This window comes from Pyrgilauda ruficollis, unplaced genomic scaffold (assembly GCF_017590135.1).
Source record: "Pyrgilauda ruficollis isolate IOZ18807 unplaced genomic scaffold, ASM1759013v1 scaffold8, whole genome shotgun sequence".
Taxonomy (NCBI): Eukaryota; Metazoa; Chordata; class Aves; order Passeriformes; family Passeridae; genus Pyrgilauda; species Pyrgilauda ruficollis.
The window spans coordinates 7,292,681-7,307,876 of record NW_024529932.1 but is presented as its reverse complement, the minus strand read 5'-3'; the positions used below and the strand labels follow the sequence as shown (position 1 = coordinate 7,307,876).

General features: G+C 40.9%; 1 protein-coding gene across 1 annotated transcript in view; it reads left to right on the top strand.

Moving 5' to 3' along the window:
• Positions 1-14,337, top strand: part of DDX10 (DEAD-box helicase 10) — a 153,382-nt gene extending 139,045 nt beyond the window's left edge. The window contains exons 17-18 of the mRNA XM_041487417.1: positions 2,768-2,901; positions 13,644-14,337. Coding sequence (XP_041343351.1) covers positions 2,768-2,901; positions 13,644-13,833 — 324 coding nt within the window. The 3' untranslated portion in view covers positions 13,834-14,337. The remainder of the gene's footprint in view (positions 1-2,767; positions 2,902-13,643) is intronic.
• Positions 14,338-15,196: the final 859 nt, after the last annotated feature.

The window sequence follows — 15,196 nt, the reverse complement described above, 5'->3', positions numbered from 1 at the left end:
ATGTTCAAACTGAAAGTCTTTGTGCAGGTTTCTGTGGAACTAGAATTACAAAATACGTGGGCTGGTGTGGTGCAAAGAGAGAGCTTGTAATCCCTGAGCAGAATCAAAAGATGATTGCCACTAAATTCAGTTCTCCTGGCTAGCCTGATTTGATGTCTTTGATGTCAAGCATGGCAAGTTTCCTTCCACACAATTGAGCTTCACAATAAATACACACTCCGAAGTGTGTGTTACATTGCAGCCAGCCTTAGACATGAAGTACAGGCCATCAAAATCTCTTCTTCTAATGTCTTTTGATGGCAGTTGCCTTAGGACAAGTCTAGTCCTGAGTCTGTAAATTGCATCCTAATTGTGTCTGAAGAACTTTTACACGTGTCATTTTGAGCTATGATTTTACTTCTTTTCTGCAGCTCTTGTGGTGAGTAATGTGAAGTCACAAGATTTCTTCTTCCTGACTGGCTGATAAAAATTTGAAGTGAGAGAGGAAAAATAATGAGTTTCTGTTGTTCAGCTGTGGATGATAAATGTTCCTGCTCAGGCTCTTAACATTTTCAGGGTCTTAGAAATATTTTAATGAATATGTAAGCAGTGATACTTACAAGAAATACAACCTCATGATTCCTGATGAGTGAAAGAGGCATCTTTGCCAATTATTTCTTTTGCTATAGCAAGCATTATGTTTAGCACTTCTCTGCATATTTTCTGCTGGACAAAATTAATATGAATGTGTAATTAAAGCAAGGGTTTGGTCTGTGTGTCATAATGGAGAATATTAATGAATAGCCCAAGTTTTAAAAGATGACTGCCAATAAATGTTACTAGTACAGAACTCTGTTGCATCGTGTCATGCATACATATTAAAAATACATTGTTTCATACAACAGCTTTGAATGCTACTTCTCTTCTTCTTTTCTTTTTCAATATAAGATTGGTATGCACCAGCTATATCAAAAGAGTAAGTGAATTGGGAGGACAAGTAAAGAGCAAATATTTAATGTTGTTAGAAATTAAAATAAGCTATAATTTAATGCAGAACGATTTTCAAATAAGAAAATTCATTAGCAAAAAGGTGACCTTCAGAATAGTTTTCTGTGGAGTTAGTAATGGTCTATAATACTGTACTAAGAGATGAGCTTGAAGACATTTTTTTATAAGCAAAAACCCTGCAAAACCAAAACTGGCTTTCTTGTGAAGTGGTACCTGAAGTTCCTGAGAATCAACATGCTTTTCTTTTGGTGGTTGTTACCTTAGGAAGCTTGTAGTGCTGGAGTCTGACAATGCTTTTAGTCATTTTATACACCTATATATATATATATATATATATATATATATATATATATATATATATTTGTATTTAAAGTGGTGAAGAACAAAATGTGTGTTCTATATGTTTTTCCTCTGCCTTCCTCTGCCAGATTGCAAATCTGGCTTTTGTCCCTTTCTTCTACTTGCTTTCAGTACACTGCAGAAGTGTTGCTAGTCAAGCAAGAATGGATTCTTGCAGTGGTGACTAATCTTACCTTCACCAGCTCATTGCCTTTCACCCACTGTACATGCAATATAAAAGAGACCATTGGTATGGTTTCTGTTTGACTTTTAAATTTATTTTTATTGCAGGAAGGTACGTGCACATAAAGACTGTTCTTTGAAAACTTGATGATAGAAATGACAAAAAAGCAAAACAAAAATTAACTTTAAATATATAATGATGTGAAGTTATTAATAGAATGAAAGATCATTTAAACGAGTACTGTTTTAGAAACTCAGCTGTGTGCGTGTTGATTAGATATATAAACAAAAGGTAGCAATGTCTTTAATTATAATTTCTTGGAATTTGTTTTTGCTTTCCAGCATAAATATGCATGGATCTGGGGTTCACATTGCTTAGAAATGCCTAAAAGCTTGCTGTCTGCAATTGCATTTGCCCTCCAGTGTATCTGGTTGCTTTGTGCCTACTAGCAAAAATTTACAAAAAGTGGTACCATCAGTTCAGGATGAAGTAGAGCAGAACCTGTGTCTACAAAATTAGCCAGCTTTTTTATATTATCCAGTACTTTTATGGAGCAGCATCTTCTGTGCTCTCTTCGTTAAAGAATTAGTGAGGCACTGCCGCACCCTGGGGAGCTTGCCAATGCCATCAGCCCATCCTGAGATGTGCTGTGGGGACAGAGGGAAGCTGAGTCCCGGAGAGGAGGGATAAGGGGATCTGGGAAGATGCCTGAAGAGCATGGATCTCTTGCAGAGGATGGTTGAAAGTCCCTTAGAGCAGTTAATTCAGGTTAAGCAGCTTTTTGGTTTTTAACTGCGAGGACATCCGGATGAGTTTTAAATCAGACTATTTAATTAAATTCACCTAACAGCAGTGATTTATGTGTCCACCTGTGAGTATCTTTTTGCCAGTGTGTTTCTGAGGGACAGTAAAGCTGCTTAGACACTTGCACTCAGATGGCTGTTGATTAGTTGCTGCCTGCCCAGATCTCTCCTAGATTTCGTAGATTTAAGATTACAATATTGGAAAGTAGAATTTGAACATAAATCCTTGTGCTTCCTTTTTTAATAATGTTTCTTCTCTTCAACCTTTAACAAACAGCCTTGGAGGAGAGTACTGATGATGACAGAAATTATTCTCTTTTCCTGGCTATAATACTGGTGGTGTTTGACTGCTTGGGGGCACTGGTTTTTGTTACAGCCTCCCTATTAATGGGGTTATGACAAGTAACATGGACTGGTTTGCTTGTCATGTAACTCTCCATTTGTCACCTCACAGGCTGAAGAGGAAACAGTGGCCTTTCTTGATCACAGTGGAAGTGAAGAAGAGTTTGATCCAAGCACTCTTCCAGATCCTGATAAATACAAAGACTCTGATGCAGAGCAGGATTCAGAAAGTGAAGACAGCTATAGGTATGCACCATCTTCCATGTTCATTTTAAAATGATGTTTTTTTAATAAACTGTTTTGTTTACGTGTTAGGAATTTGTCTTACAGTCCATGGGATTTAGTATTTGACTTATAAACATTTGTGTGTTAGGTGCTGAACAGAAATCTGAGATAAGGACTATTATTTTCTTTTGTGGAGTTGTATAAGAATGATTTTTGAGTCCATATTGAAGGGATCTGGGTGAGACTGTTTCACATGAAAAAATCTTGTCTAATATACTGGAGGTTTCATGTGTTTCTGTGGTGGGTTTACCCTCTCTGGATGCCCAGTGCCCACCAAACCCACTCTATCACTGACCTCCTCTGCTGGGCAGGGGAGAGAAAATGTAGTGAACAGCTCAGGGGTTGAAATAACACCAGGAGAGATGCCTCACCAGCTACTGTCGTGGGTGAAGCAGACTTGACTTGTGAAGAAATGAATTTATTTATTGCCAATCACATGGCAGTAGGGTAATGAGAAATAAACCCAAATCTTAAAACACCTTTTCCCCACGTCTCTCTTCTTCTCAGGATTAACTTACAATTTCTTCTACATCCTCATCCTCAGCAGCACAGAAGGATGGGGAATGGAGGTTGCAGTCAGTTCATCACATGTTGTTTCTGCCACTCCTTTCTCCTCAGGAGAGGATCCTTTCCGTGCTTCCATGTGGGGTCTCTCCCACAGGGGGCTTCTTCCACAGTCTTCTTCAACTCTTTCCTGTAGGCTGCAATTCTTTGTGAACTACTCCAGTATAGGTCTCTTCCATGGCATACAGTCCTTCAGGACAGGTTCCTCCAGGGAGGACTCAAGTCCTGCCAGCAAATGTGGATGAGCTCCAGCATGGGCTCCTCTCTCCACAGGGCCACCGATCCTGCCAGGAGCCTGCTCCAGTGCAGGCTTCCCAAGGGATCACAGCCTTGTGGGGCTCCATGGGCTGTGGGGGAATCTCAGCTCTGGCACCTGGAGCACCTCCAGCCCCTCCTTCTGTACTGACCCGGGGGTCTGCAGGGCTGTTCCTTTCATGTATTCTCACTGCTCTCTCTGGCTGCTTTTGCACTGTTTTTTCTCCCCATCTTAACTATGCTATCCCAGAGGCACTCCCACTAACACTGATGGGCTCAGCCTTGGCCAGTGGTGGGTCTGTCCTGTTTCAGAAATGCATTTCTCTTCTGTCACAAGGCAGGTTCTTTCTGTGTGGAAGGAAAAATGTTGAAGTACTTTAAGGATTTCATGATCCTTTTGCACCTGTGATGTATTAAATAAATTTGTGTATGGTAAAACTTGATAAGTTCTATGATTCAATATTGTTCAGACTCTTCAAGACTCAAGTGAAGTGGACTCTGAGTAGAAGTAAATGTATCATAATCAATTCAGTTAATTCAAATCAGTGTTTATAATTGTATGAACCAGAATAATTTGTTTCATGTAGTTTAGTAGAAAAGCACAGGGTGGGAATGAGGATCTGTAATTGATGCCAGCATACTGTGGGAAGATGAAGGGATACCACATGAAGTCCTGTGTGGTTCACTGCAATAAGAAGGTCACTTGTGTCTTTCTAACAAACGCTGTATCATGTAACAGATTGAGAAGGATGGTCTTGAAACCTAAATGGGAGCACAGATGTCTAAGTTCATAAAGCTCTTGCTTTTCACATTGAATCGGTGAATCCTAGGGTCTAGATTGTCCTTACCTGTGTGTCACAGTGTGTTGTGGAGTCAGTATACAGGACTGGGTGTGGGACATGGATTTAAGGCCTACATAGCCCTAAGTTAACAGGCTGCTGGCCATGTCCTCTGGAGAGCCTGTTCACCAGTGAATGCCAATAGAACTGACAAGGATGGGGAAAAGCATTGCTTTTTTTGAGCAGCAGTGAATCGCTCCTTCTTTGTGTGAGGGGAGTATGTATTCATACATCACGTTTTGTATTGATCCTTTCCTCAGAATGTCAGCTAGACTCAAGATTAGCTGCATTTTAAGAATAAAAGTTGACAGAGATGGACAGATTTTTGGCAGTGGGAGTAAGTGCAGACTTTTGTTGGATCAGTGGCTGATCTGGCCCCCCTAGAGTAAGGTCATGTGCTCTTAAGGAGAGCAAGGACTCAAAGAAAGTCAAGGTCCTTGATAATCTTCCCTTCCTGTGGAGTAGATTAGGAAAGAAAGAGCATACACCGAAGGAAACCAGGGAGGTTTCCTTTAGTGTATCTCTAACATACCTACACTGATTATCAAAGCTGCCTTTGGAGCTGGAGAACAGACCACTACACACATTGAAGGAATGTGGTTTCGTCAACACTGCTTACTGGAAACAGTCCTTGGCCTGTCTTACTGCACCAAAATACTGAGACATTTCCCAGAAGAGCTTTAGTTGGCACCATGTGAAGTCGCAGCAGTTGTGGACAATCTCATGCCAATACTCATGCCCGCACTGTGCCCAAATCCATTTAGCCTGTACCAACATGACTGATACTCCCTGGGCAGGCCATGGCCAGCACAGGATTATCCATCACATGCTGCACTGTCACTGGAGTCACCAATGGTGCTGCCTTCCAACACACCTCAGGCACCCTTAGAAACAGAAAGGCTGTTTGCAGCTGCTCCAAAGTCAGCTTTGGTGCTCAATGTGGGTATGTCTGGTGAGCTGCTCTGAGCACCCTGTAGAACACTTTTGAGAAAGAGCAAGATACAGTGAAGGAAATTAATTTGAGGATGTTAAATCAACAGTTGTGCCTCATGCAGCTCTCTTAGAATTGCTATTGAATTGTATGATAAGTTGCTTTTGGGGCTGGGAAATGTAGATGATTTTTTTTAACAAAAACAAATCAGCTGAGAGTAGCGGACAGTCAAATTGGACTTTGAGATTAGAAAACACAACTCTATTGTGTTTTATATTTCCAAAATCCAGAGATTTTGCTCAAAGTGTTGGATTAAAATGGAAATATGTTGAGCTACACTAGCTGCTCCTTGCTTTAAAGGGAGGAAAAAGCTTCTAAAAGGGATAATTCATAGTAAGTTTGAGATCTAGGGTGTCTTCCTTCAAGAGTCTTAAAAAAGAAAGTATCTGTCCATGGTTTCAGAAGTGAAAACCATTGTTAATCTTCTCTCTGTCTTCCCACAGAATTTTTTTAAACTGGGAGAGCTGTACAAATCATGAGTTAAATTTGCCTTTGCATAAAAATTCCCTTCCAGCCATACCTCTATAAGCAGAGTAATTAATGACTTCAAGCATGTAATATGAGATTAATTTTTGTATATCTAGCAACATTCATCATATTTGGTTTAAGGCTATCAAATGTAAATTGTTAATGAGGTGAAAAATCTAAGAATATAGAACAGGACGAAAGAAAAGTAGCTGGATTTCTTAAATATTCATTTTGCAGTCAGATTGAGGTTTTGGTATTTCTAATTCTTCAACCTCTTTAAATAAAAGTGTTGAGGAAGAGCAAATTGACCTCATTATTATCTTTAAATCTTTAATGGGTGTGACTGATCACATTAACTCCTAGATCATCATGGAGAAAATCTTGGACATGAGGGAAATGTCTTAGTTATGGTACTGTTTTGTTTGTGACTTTATGGACAGTCACCAGGTGACAAGTGTGCAAGTTAGTAGTCAGTGCTGCTTTGTTGTGTGCTTTCCTTTATTTATGAAAATTATGGGCAAATTGCAGTTTCTTACAGCCTCCTCTTACAACAGGATGCTGTTGTTGACCTGCTAAGTTTTAGGTCATCCTTGATGAGGTTGACATTACATTGTCTTTTGAGATGATCATTGCTCATGAATTCATGAGCAAATCATGGGGCTCCTTCTAAAATGGATTATTCAGGTTATATCTGTGACTTTGTGAAGGCCAGAACTAAATGTTGTGATGGCCAGAAAAGTACCATAGGAGAGACATTATAAAAGGTCTCAGTTTAAAAGCCTTGGTCATTCTGATTAGCTGCAAAATTGGACAGTTAGATAGAGGCTTATATATTCAATTTTAGAGGTGTTTTGATTTATATCAGTGGAGTGGCCAGTAAGAGAATCATAGAATCATTTAGGGTGAAAAAGACCTTTAAGATCAAACTGTTAACCCAGCACTGCCAAGTCCCACTAAACCATGTCCCTCAGTGCCACATGTACAAGTCTTTTAAATACTTCCAGGAATGGTGGCTTCACCACCTCCCTGGGCAACCTGTTCCATGACTTGACAGCAGGTCTTTTGGTGAAGAAATATTTCCTGTTATCCAATCTAAACCTCTACTGGTGCACCTTGAGGCTGTTTCCTCTTGTCCCTGCCACTTGCTACCTGGGAGAAGAGCCTGACCCCACCTGGCCGCACCCTCCTGTCAGGCAGCTGCAGAGAGTGATGAGGTTCCCCTGAGCCTCCTTTTCTCCAGGCTGAGCACCCCCAGCTCCCTCAGCTGCTCCTCACAGCACTTGTGCTCCAGACCCTTCCCCAGCTCCGTTGCCCTTCCCTGGACACGCTCCAGCCCCTCAATGTCTTTCCTGCAGTGAGGGGCCCAGAGCTGAGCACAGGATTGGAGCTGTGGCCTCAGCAGTGCTGAGTACAGGGGGACGGTCACTGCCCTGCTCCTGCTGCCACACCAGGGCTGATCCAGGCCAGGATGCCATCGGCCTTCTTGGCGACCTGGGCACACACTGGATCATGCTTAGCCACTGTTGACGAGCACCCCTAGGTCCTTTTCCACCAGGCAGCTTCCCAGGCACTGCCCCCAGCCTGCAGCACTGCCTGGGGTAGTTGTGACCCAAGTGCAGGACCTGACCTTGGCCTTGCTGAACCTCCTGGAGATGTCCTCGTCCCATTCATCCAGCCTGTCCAGCTCTAGAAAATAACACAGCACAATATATTTTAATTACCATTTTTATGTGCTGTAGCATTCTGACAGCAAGTAAGGAAGAAGCTGCACTGGGCTTTATGGAAGGGACTGCAGTAATTAATCTTCATTAGGATTGCTGCCATGGCCTTGTGAATTAAAATTTATTACATGGAAAAAGTTTTGGGCACAGCATGTTTGATTAGCAGAATGCCAATATTTATGGGATAACTTATTCCTTACTTTCTGAACTGTATTTTACTAGCAGATTCATTCATTGTTCCTGTACATTTCTTTGAAAAGAGCTTGTGTGCTTTATTGCAGCCTGGAAACTTGACTCATGGCCTGCAGTTCAGCAGCAAGGGTGGTTTGTTTCCAGAGGAATGCTGGTAAACGTGTGCTCCAAAGCATCCTCTGATAAATGTTAAGTGAAGCAGAGCCTGTCTAGAGATCTTGCCAGAACCACATTGTTTAAACAACAGCTACTTGGCTGTATGACTGCACGTTTCAAATGGCTGATTCTCAAGCATTTAAAATCTAAATGTTGCAGCTTGTTAAGACATTGCTTAAAACCCAGAAGCAAGTTAAATACTAACAGTTAAAGCTTTCTGTTTTTCCCTGGTATTACCTGAAAACATACTTGTGAGTTTATTTTGTGGTAGTTTAAAATCAGTTTTTTTGTGTATAGCTGTCAGGGTCATAGTTAGGCCCCGTTTCCCAGATGCCATTCAGACACACTGGTGTTTGTTTTAGGAACAGGATTCATAAACTGTACTTTAATGTTTGAGTAATAAATATTTTCTCTCAAACGATAGCATCTTAGGTGTTACAGCTGAGCAAATGGTGGCCACAGAAATAACTGTGCCTGTTGATAAGTTGGCTATTGATAGCTCCTCACCTGTGTAAACACAAAGTGAATCCTTTCATCAGGCAGCCTCAGACTGCATGGTTGCCCTTCCCTGGACACGCTCCAGCCCCTCAATGTCTTTCCTGCAGTGAGGGGCCCAGAGCTGAGCACAGGATTGGAGCTGTGGCCTCAGCAGTGCTGAGTACAGGGGGACGGTCACTGCCCTGCTCCTGCTGCCACACCAGGGCTGATCCAGGCCAGGATGCCATCGGCCTTCTTGGCGACACACTGGATCATGCTTAGCCACTGTTGACGAGCACCCCTAGGTCCTTTTCCAACAGGCAACTTCCCAGGCACTGCCCCCACCCTGCAGCAGTGCCTGGGGTAGTTGTGACCCAAGTGCAGGACCTGACCTTGGCCTTGCTGAACCTCCTGGAGATGTCCTCGTCCCATTCATCCAGCCTGTCCAGCTCTAGAAAATAACACAGCACAATATATTTTAATTACCATTTTTATGTGCTGTAGCATTCTGACAGCAAGTAAGGAAGAAGCTGCACTGGGCTTTATGGAAGGGACTGCAGTAATTAATCTTCATTAGGATTGCTGCCATGGCCTTGTGAATTAAAATTTATTACATGGAAAAAGTTTTGGGCACAGCATGTTTGATTAGCAGAATGCCAATATTTATGGGATAACTTATTCCTTACTTTCTGAACTGTATTTTACTAGCAGATTCATTCATTGTTCCTGTACATTTCTTTGAAAAGAGCTTGTGTGCTTTATTGCAGCCTGGAAACTTGACTCATGGCCTGCAGTTCAGCAGCAAGGGTGGTTTGTTTCCAGAGGAATGCTGGTAAACGTGTGCTCCAAAGCATCCTCTGATAAATGTTAAGTGAAGCAGAGCCTGTCTAGAGATCTTGCCAGAACCACATTGTTTAAACAACAGCTACTTGGCTGTATGACTGCACGTTTCAAATGGCTGATTCTCAAGCATTTAAAATCTAAATGTTGCAGCTTGTTAAGACATTGCTTAAAACCCAGAAGCAAGTTAAATACTAACAGTTAAAGCTTTCTGTTTTTCCCTGGTATTACCTGAAAACATACTTGTGAGTTTATTTTGTGGTAGTTTAAAATCAGTTTTTTTGTGTATAGCTGTCAGGGTCATAGTTAGGCCCCGTTTCCCAGATGCCATTCAGACACACTGGTGTTTGTTTTAGGAACAGGATTCATAAACTGTACTTTAATGTTTGAGTAATAAATATTTTCTCTCAAACGATAGCATCTTAGGTGTTACAGCTGAGCAAATGGTGGCCACAGAAATTACTGTGCCTGTTGATAAGTTGGCTATTGATAGCTCCTCACCTGTGTAAACACAAAGTGAATCCTTTCATCAGGCAGCCTCAGACTGCATGGACTGTTCAGGCAGCTGAAAAGCTTAATTTTACGAGGTGGTAAAAGGAAGGAATTGTAAGCCAGATTCACATGCCACTTTTGAAATGTAGAAGACAAAAGGATGCACTGGCCTTGGTTTGGATCTGAATTGGGGGTTGCTTTCTAAATGAGTTGTTCAGCTAGAAAATAATTTACCTTAGCATAACTTTGTGTTGGTTATTTGTGAACACTAGCTGGTAGTACATCAGTTTTTGTGTTTGTGAGGAATGAGGGGCCATTTATGTCCATGGAAACAATAAAAGGACTGGCTCTGCAGGGTGACAGGCCTTCAGTTAATGGAGACTGAGGAGGAATTCATTTGACAGTAAGTGCAGAAGTTATTCCCTTACAGTTGCTTTTGCACACTGAGTCCTTTCACATGTGGAGCTGAGAGTTACACCTGTTACAGCTCCTCCAAAGAGCTTTCTGTCCATACAGCTAAGGAAAAGCACCCTGAATGAGCACAGGATATCTCTGAGCATCGTGATGCCACACATTTTTCATCTCCCTTATAAAATTGCCACTATCACCTTTTGTAAAAGCTACAACTCTGACTGCTCCTTCAGAGCCCCTTTCCTCACCACCCGAACCAGTGCTGGTAAAAATCCATCCTGGAGGAACACGGATGGGGGTTGGACTTGCTGTTCTTCAGAGGTCCCTTTCTAACCCAAATCATTCTGTGGACAGTCAGTCTGTCTCCCTTCTGCATCTCAAAATTAGGAACATCTTATTCACACGTTTCACGTGATTCTCTGTTTACTTTCCAAAGCTGTCATTATCAAATACTGTTTCCCGTCCACTTTTCTTGCGTCATGAAAACACAACTATTTTGCTCTCTTCATTGCTTGTTGCTTTTGCTGCTGCTGCTTCCTGTGTTATACATTCCTCTTTATTCACTTCTCCAGTTCACAGCCCAGCTGGGGTCAAATTAGTGTGAAAATACACTTGCCTGTGTGTAGATGCATCTTCTGTCTACACTGCTAATCAAGCTGCACAATCCTTCAATAACAGTAAGGAGCAGCTTGACTCAGCAGAATCATCCCACAAAATTTATGATGATAATTATTCATAATTGTGTTGATGTGCTTTGTTTGTGGAAAAAGCTGAGGAATCTCACAGTTCAGTTCTTTCTGAACGTATTTTATATTTAAATGTTTTACCTTAGAGATATCTAGGCCTATGGGTCTCTGAAACTCCAGAAGTGATGATATTTTTTGGTGTTTAAAGTCTGCTGTTTCATAGCTTGTAGGTAGAAATGCATGGCTTGTGAGGTTTCTGCAATATTTTAATTGCTAAGATGTTTTTAACTAATGTCCTAGATGAAGCATTAGTCAATTATGAATGCAAACTGAGCTTCAGAGTCCATTCAAAGACTGGAAATAATTGGCTCTTTTGCAAACAAGCTAAAATGCTTTTACTTAATGAGGACTTTCTTGAGCTTTTAAAGTGAACCCCTACAGATGTCTTGGTCAAAGTGAACACCATGAAACTCCAGCCCAGACCCACACTGTCTGCTTGGAAACGTGTTAATTCTTTCTGCTTCAGTATGTTTTCATATCCTGTCAGTATAGATTCAGCATTTATGGAATATCTTAAGCACTACAGAGAGAAATGTAAGAGTCCTATTCCCAGAAAAGGAATAGCATGTTGGTAGCGAGGCCTGAAAAGCCACCCCCATGCAAATGACAGCTCAAAGCCAGCAAAGTTGTTATATCCTGTGAATTACAGGAAGAGTGAGTATTTGGAGCAGTCATCATCTCTTCGTGGAATCACTGAATGTTTTCAGTTGGAAGGGACCTTCTGGATCATCTAGGTCCAGCAGTCCCTGCCATGGCCAAGGACCCTTTTCACTAGACCACATTTCTTTACATTCTTTTCTTCTTTTCTCTTGGGTAGGCAGAGAAGAACAATATAAAGGTAGGGTATTTCATTTGCCTTAATTGTGGGAATGCAGGGTGTTTCTTACAGGATTTCCCCCCTTCCTCTGGGCTGTAATGAGTAGGCAGGAGGTGGCACCTTGCTTCTATGAAAGGTGGGTGGGATGAGAGAGGGAAGCAGGTCATACTTGTGCAGCCCACCAGCACAAGGCCATCAGATCTCCTATAATAATTCCTTCATCTTTATGGAGGGGCAGCCAGAAAGCACAGTATACAAGCTGCATTGTGCTGCTGATCCCTCTCAGAGAGCATTTGGGAACTTGCTGGAAACGGCCGTGTTTGGGGTTAATGTTTGGGTTAGCCTGGTTTCCAGTGAGTGGTGAAAGCAGCATTTCACAGACTGTTAATCCTGTTAATGACAAAAAATAAGGTGGGCAGCTGAAGGTGGGTTGAATTGGGCATTGGGCTCCTTTGCTGTGTTGATTCTAAGGACAGTATTCCCCAATTAGAGCTATTTATTGTAACTGCTGTTTCTAATTGTTAAATGTCTAAACAGTATTTCTGGATGGAACAGTTCACAAGCATTACATTTACACTTAAGCAATTGTAAAAATTATAGAGAAAAAACATTTATTGTTGAGACTTTTTTTTTTTCAGCTTCTTGCTGAAACTGAGTTTTTGGAGTAGAAATTTGACAAATTTTAATTGAAAATCTGAATTTTAACCAGCTTTTTTAGAAAAGCCTTAACTCCATTTCTGACGTTCCATTTCAATTTTTATTATATTTTAAGAAATACAAACATGAGAAGCTGAGAATGTTGTTTTGTTCCAGTTAGCTTGTTTGGATGGAATGATTTGGGATGTGGAGGTTTGCATCTTACTGGTTTTGGGGTATGAATGCTACCCTACAGCACACAACAACCAGCTCTTCACAATCTGGTTCATAGATAGATCTTAGAATAGATTTTATTAGATTGTTTTAAAGTTAGATAAGAAGATGTATAGTATTTTTTCCTATGTTTTGGACAAAAACCACATGAAGATACATGAAAGCTCTTGTCTTTTCTCCCATTGTTGTCATATGGCCATGTGGTAGAACCCAGGGTGATAAAACAGATTGGGAGCTGTTTCATCCAGATTGAAGGCTGCAAAAGGAGTTCATTCAAGTATTTAAAAAAAAAAAAAAAAAACCCAGCAAAATAAATAGGAATTCACCAGGGAAAATTACTGGGTTTGGGCTTTTCCTCCTCCTCCTCTCATGGCAAAGAGGTGTTTAGTAGCTTCCAAGGGAAATGTATGAAAGAAGGGGAGAGAGTGATCAAGTGAGATAGTCCCAGATCCAAACTGTATTAAGTGTAGGATTTTCCAATGAAAGGACAGTTTTTATATTTTTATTTTTGGTACATATTTATTGTAGGCAAGATCTTGAATGCATGTCAAGGTTCACTGACACATCACAAAATCAGTTCTGTCAAGTTGTCTGTTGCTGTATTAGGCAGCAAATATTAGATAAGACTTACAGCAATATCCTGATCAATTAAGACAGCAGAACATCCACCACCACCTCTGTCTGAGGGCAGCTCTGATTTAGACATTCAGAGTTCATCAGCTTCCATTGCTTCACCCTTTTGAATTGTAATTTTGTTTGCCCTTATCTTGACACAAATTTGCCTTGTTTAAAAGGAATTGTTAGATTACATGATGATATTGATTACCACAGTTGTTAAAAAGACTAATTGATTTTTTTCTGCAGTGAACTTGAGGAGAAGACTGGAAGAAAGAAGAGAAGCTATAGCAACAGTGCCACAGCAGAAGAAATGCCACTGAAAAGAAAAAAGATGCATTTCAGCCAAGAGGAGGACCCCTGTTTGCCGTTAGATACTGGGCTTTCTCTGGCAGAGGATGAAGAGCTTGTACTGCATCTGCTCAACAGTCACAACTAATTACTTTTTCTGCAGGTTTTCTTCTCTGGGACATTTCCACAATTTTGTCAGTAGTTCACACAAAATTAATTTGGCATCTGGGCAGCTGGATCCCCGTGAATGTAGATAAATGAGTTCAACGTGCAATGGGATTGCCTTAGACTGGCTCATAGGTTATAGACAATATTTAGTTTGATTTATAAGGCTTTCTAAATGAACTTTTCAACCTGAATCTCCAGGTGTCATTTTGCAGTAGCATGTTCGTAATTTTAAATCTCCCAGTTTTGAAACAATTACCTTCTTTTATTTTCATCTTGCTTTAAATGCAAACAGGATGTTCCTTTCTTGACCATGCCAGGTTTGTTATTCTGGAAGATATATGTGTACTAAAATTTTTAAGGAAGAAATACTGTTGGCAGCTCAGATCATATTACTTAAAAACAAAGTATGTACTTTCTTCTGTGTATAAGGCACATATTTTAAGAATATTTTAATAAAATTTCTAGAGCCTTGATGTAAACTTAACTGTGTCTCTTTCAGCTTTGTTACGAAAGCTTATATTTATCCTTCAGGTATCACTTCTGTTATGATTCTGTCACTGGTGTTAGGCAATTCAGGAAACAACATTTAGAAGCTAAAACTGAGTCTTGTCTTTGAATCCCATATGAGTGAGAACACATTGTCTCATGGTTGTATCTGGTCTTTCCATATGAACATATTAAATACTCCTTTTTTTGTCAATAACACTCTTTTTTTGTCACAGGAATCTATCATCACCTATTCAGTACAACACTTTCCTCCTCTCCCTATACTCTATGCTATCTTTTAGCTCAGTTACCCAAAACTGAAAATATACTGCAAATTCTTGCTTCCAAATGTTTCTTCTACTGTTCTGCCAGCAGGCAGGGTATCATAAAAACAATATTATAGGCAGAGCACATCTGCCATCTGCTCCTTCCTGACAATGTGGAATGAGAAGAAATGACTGAGTTTCACAAACAGCTAAACATGAAAGATGGGACCTGCTTGGCAGCTGATGCACAGTGTTTGTTTAGTTTACAGTGCCCCAGCGGGCCTGGAAAATGTTGTGATCTGGGACCAGCATCACTGACGAATCTGTTAATGAAGAAGGATCTGCCGTGGTGCTGCTGTGACTGGTGCATGTGTCCCATGTGCCATCGTGTGAATGGCTGCAGTGAATGTAATGAGCAGCCTCAGCAAAATACCTGTCTGTGCTGGGATAGCAGAGTTCCTGCTCCTGTAGCTGTGGAGGAAGACAGAAAACTGCAGTGCAGAGCGCTCCAGCAGCAGAAAGCTGCTCAAAGATGATTTGGGTGTGGACGACGGTACATACAGTGGTGTGTACTTCCTGGAGATGATCAGA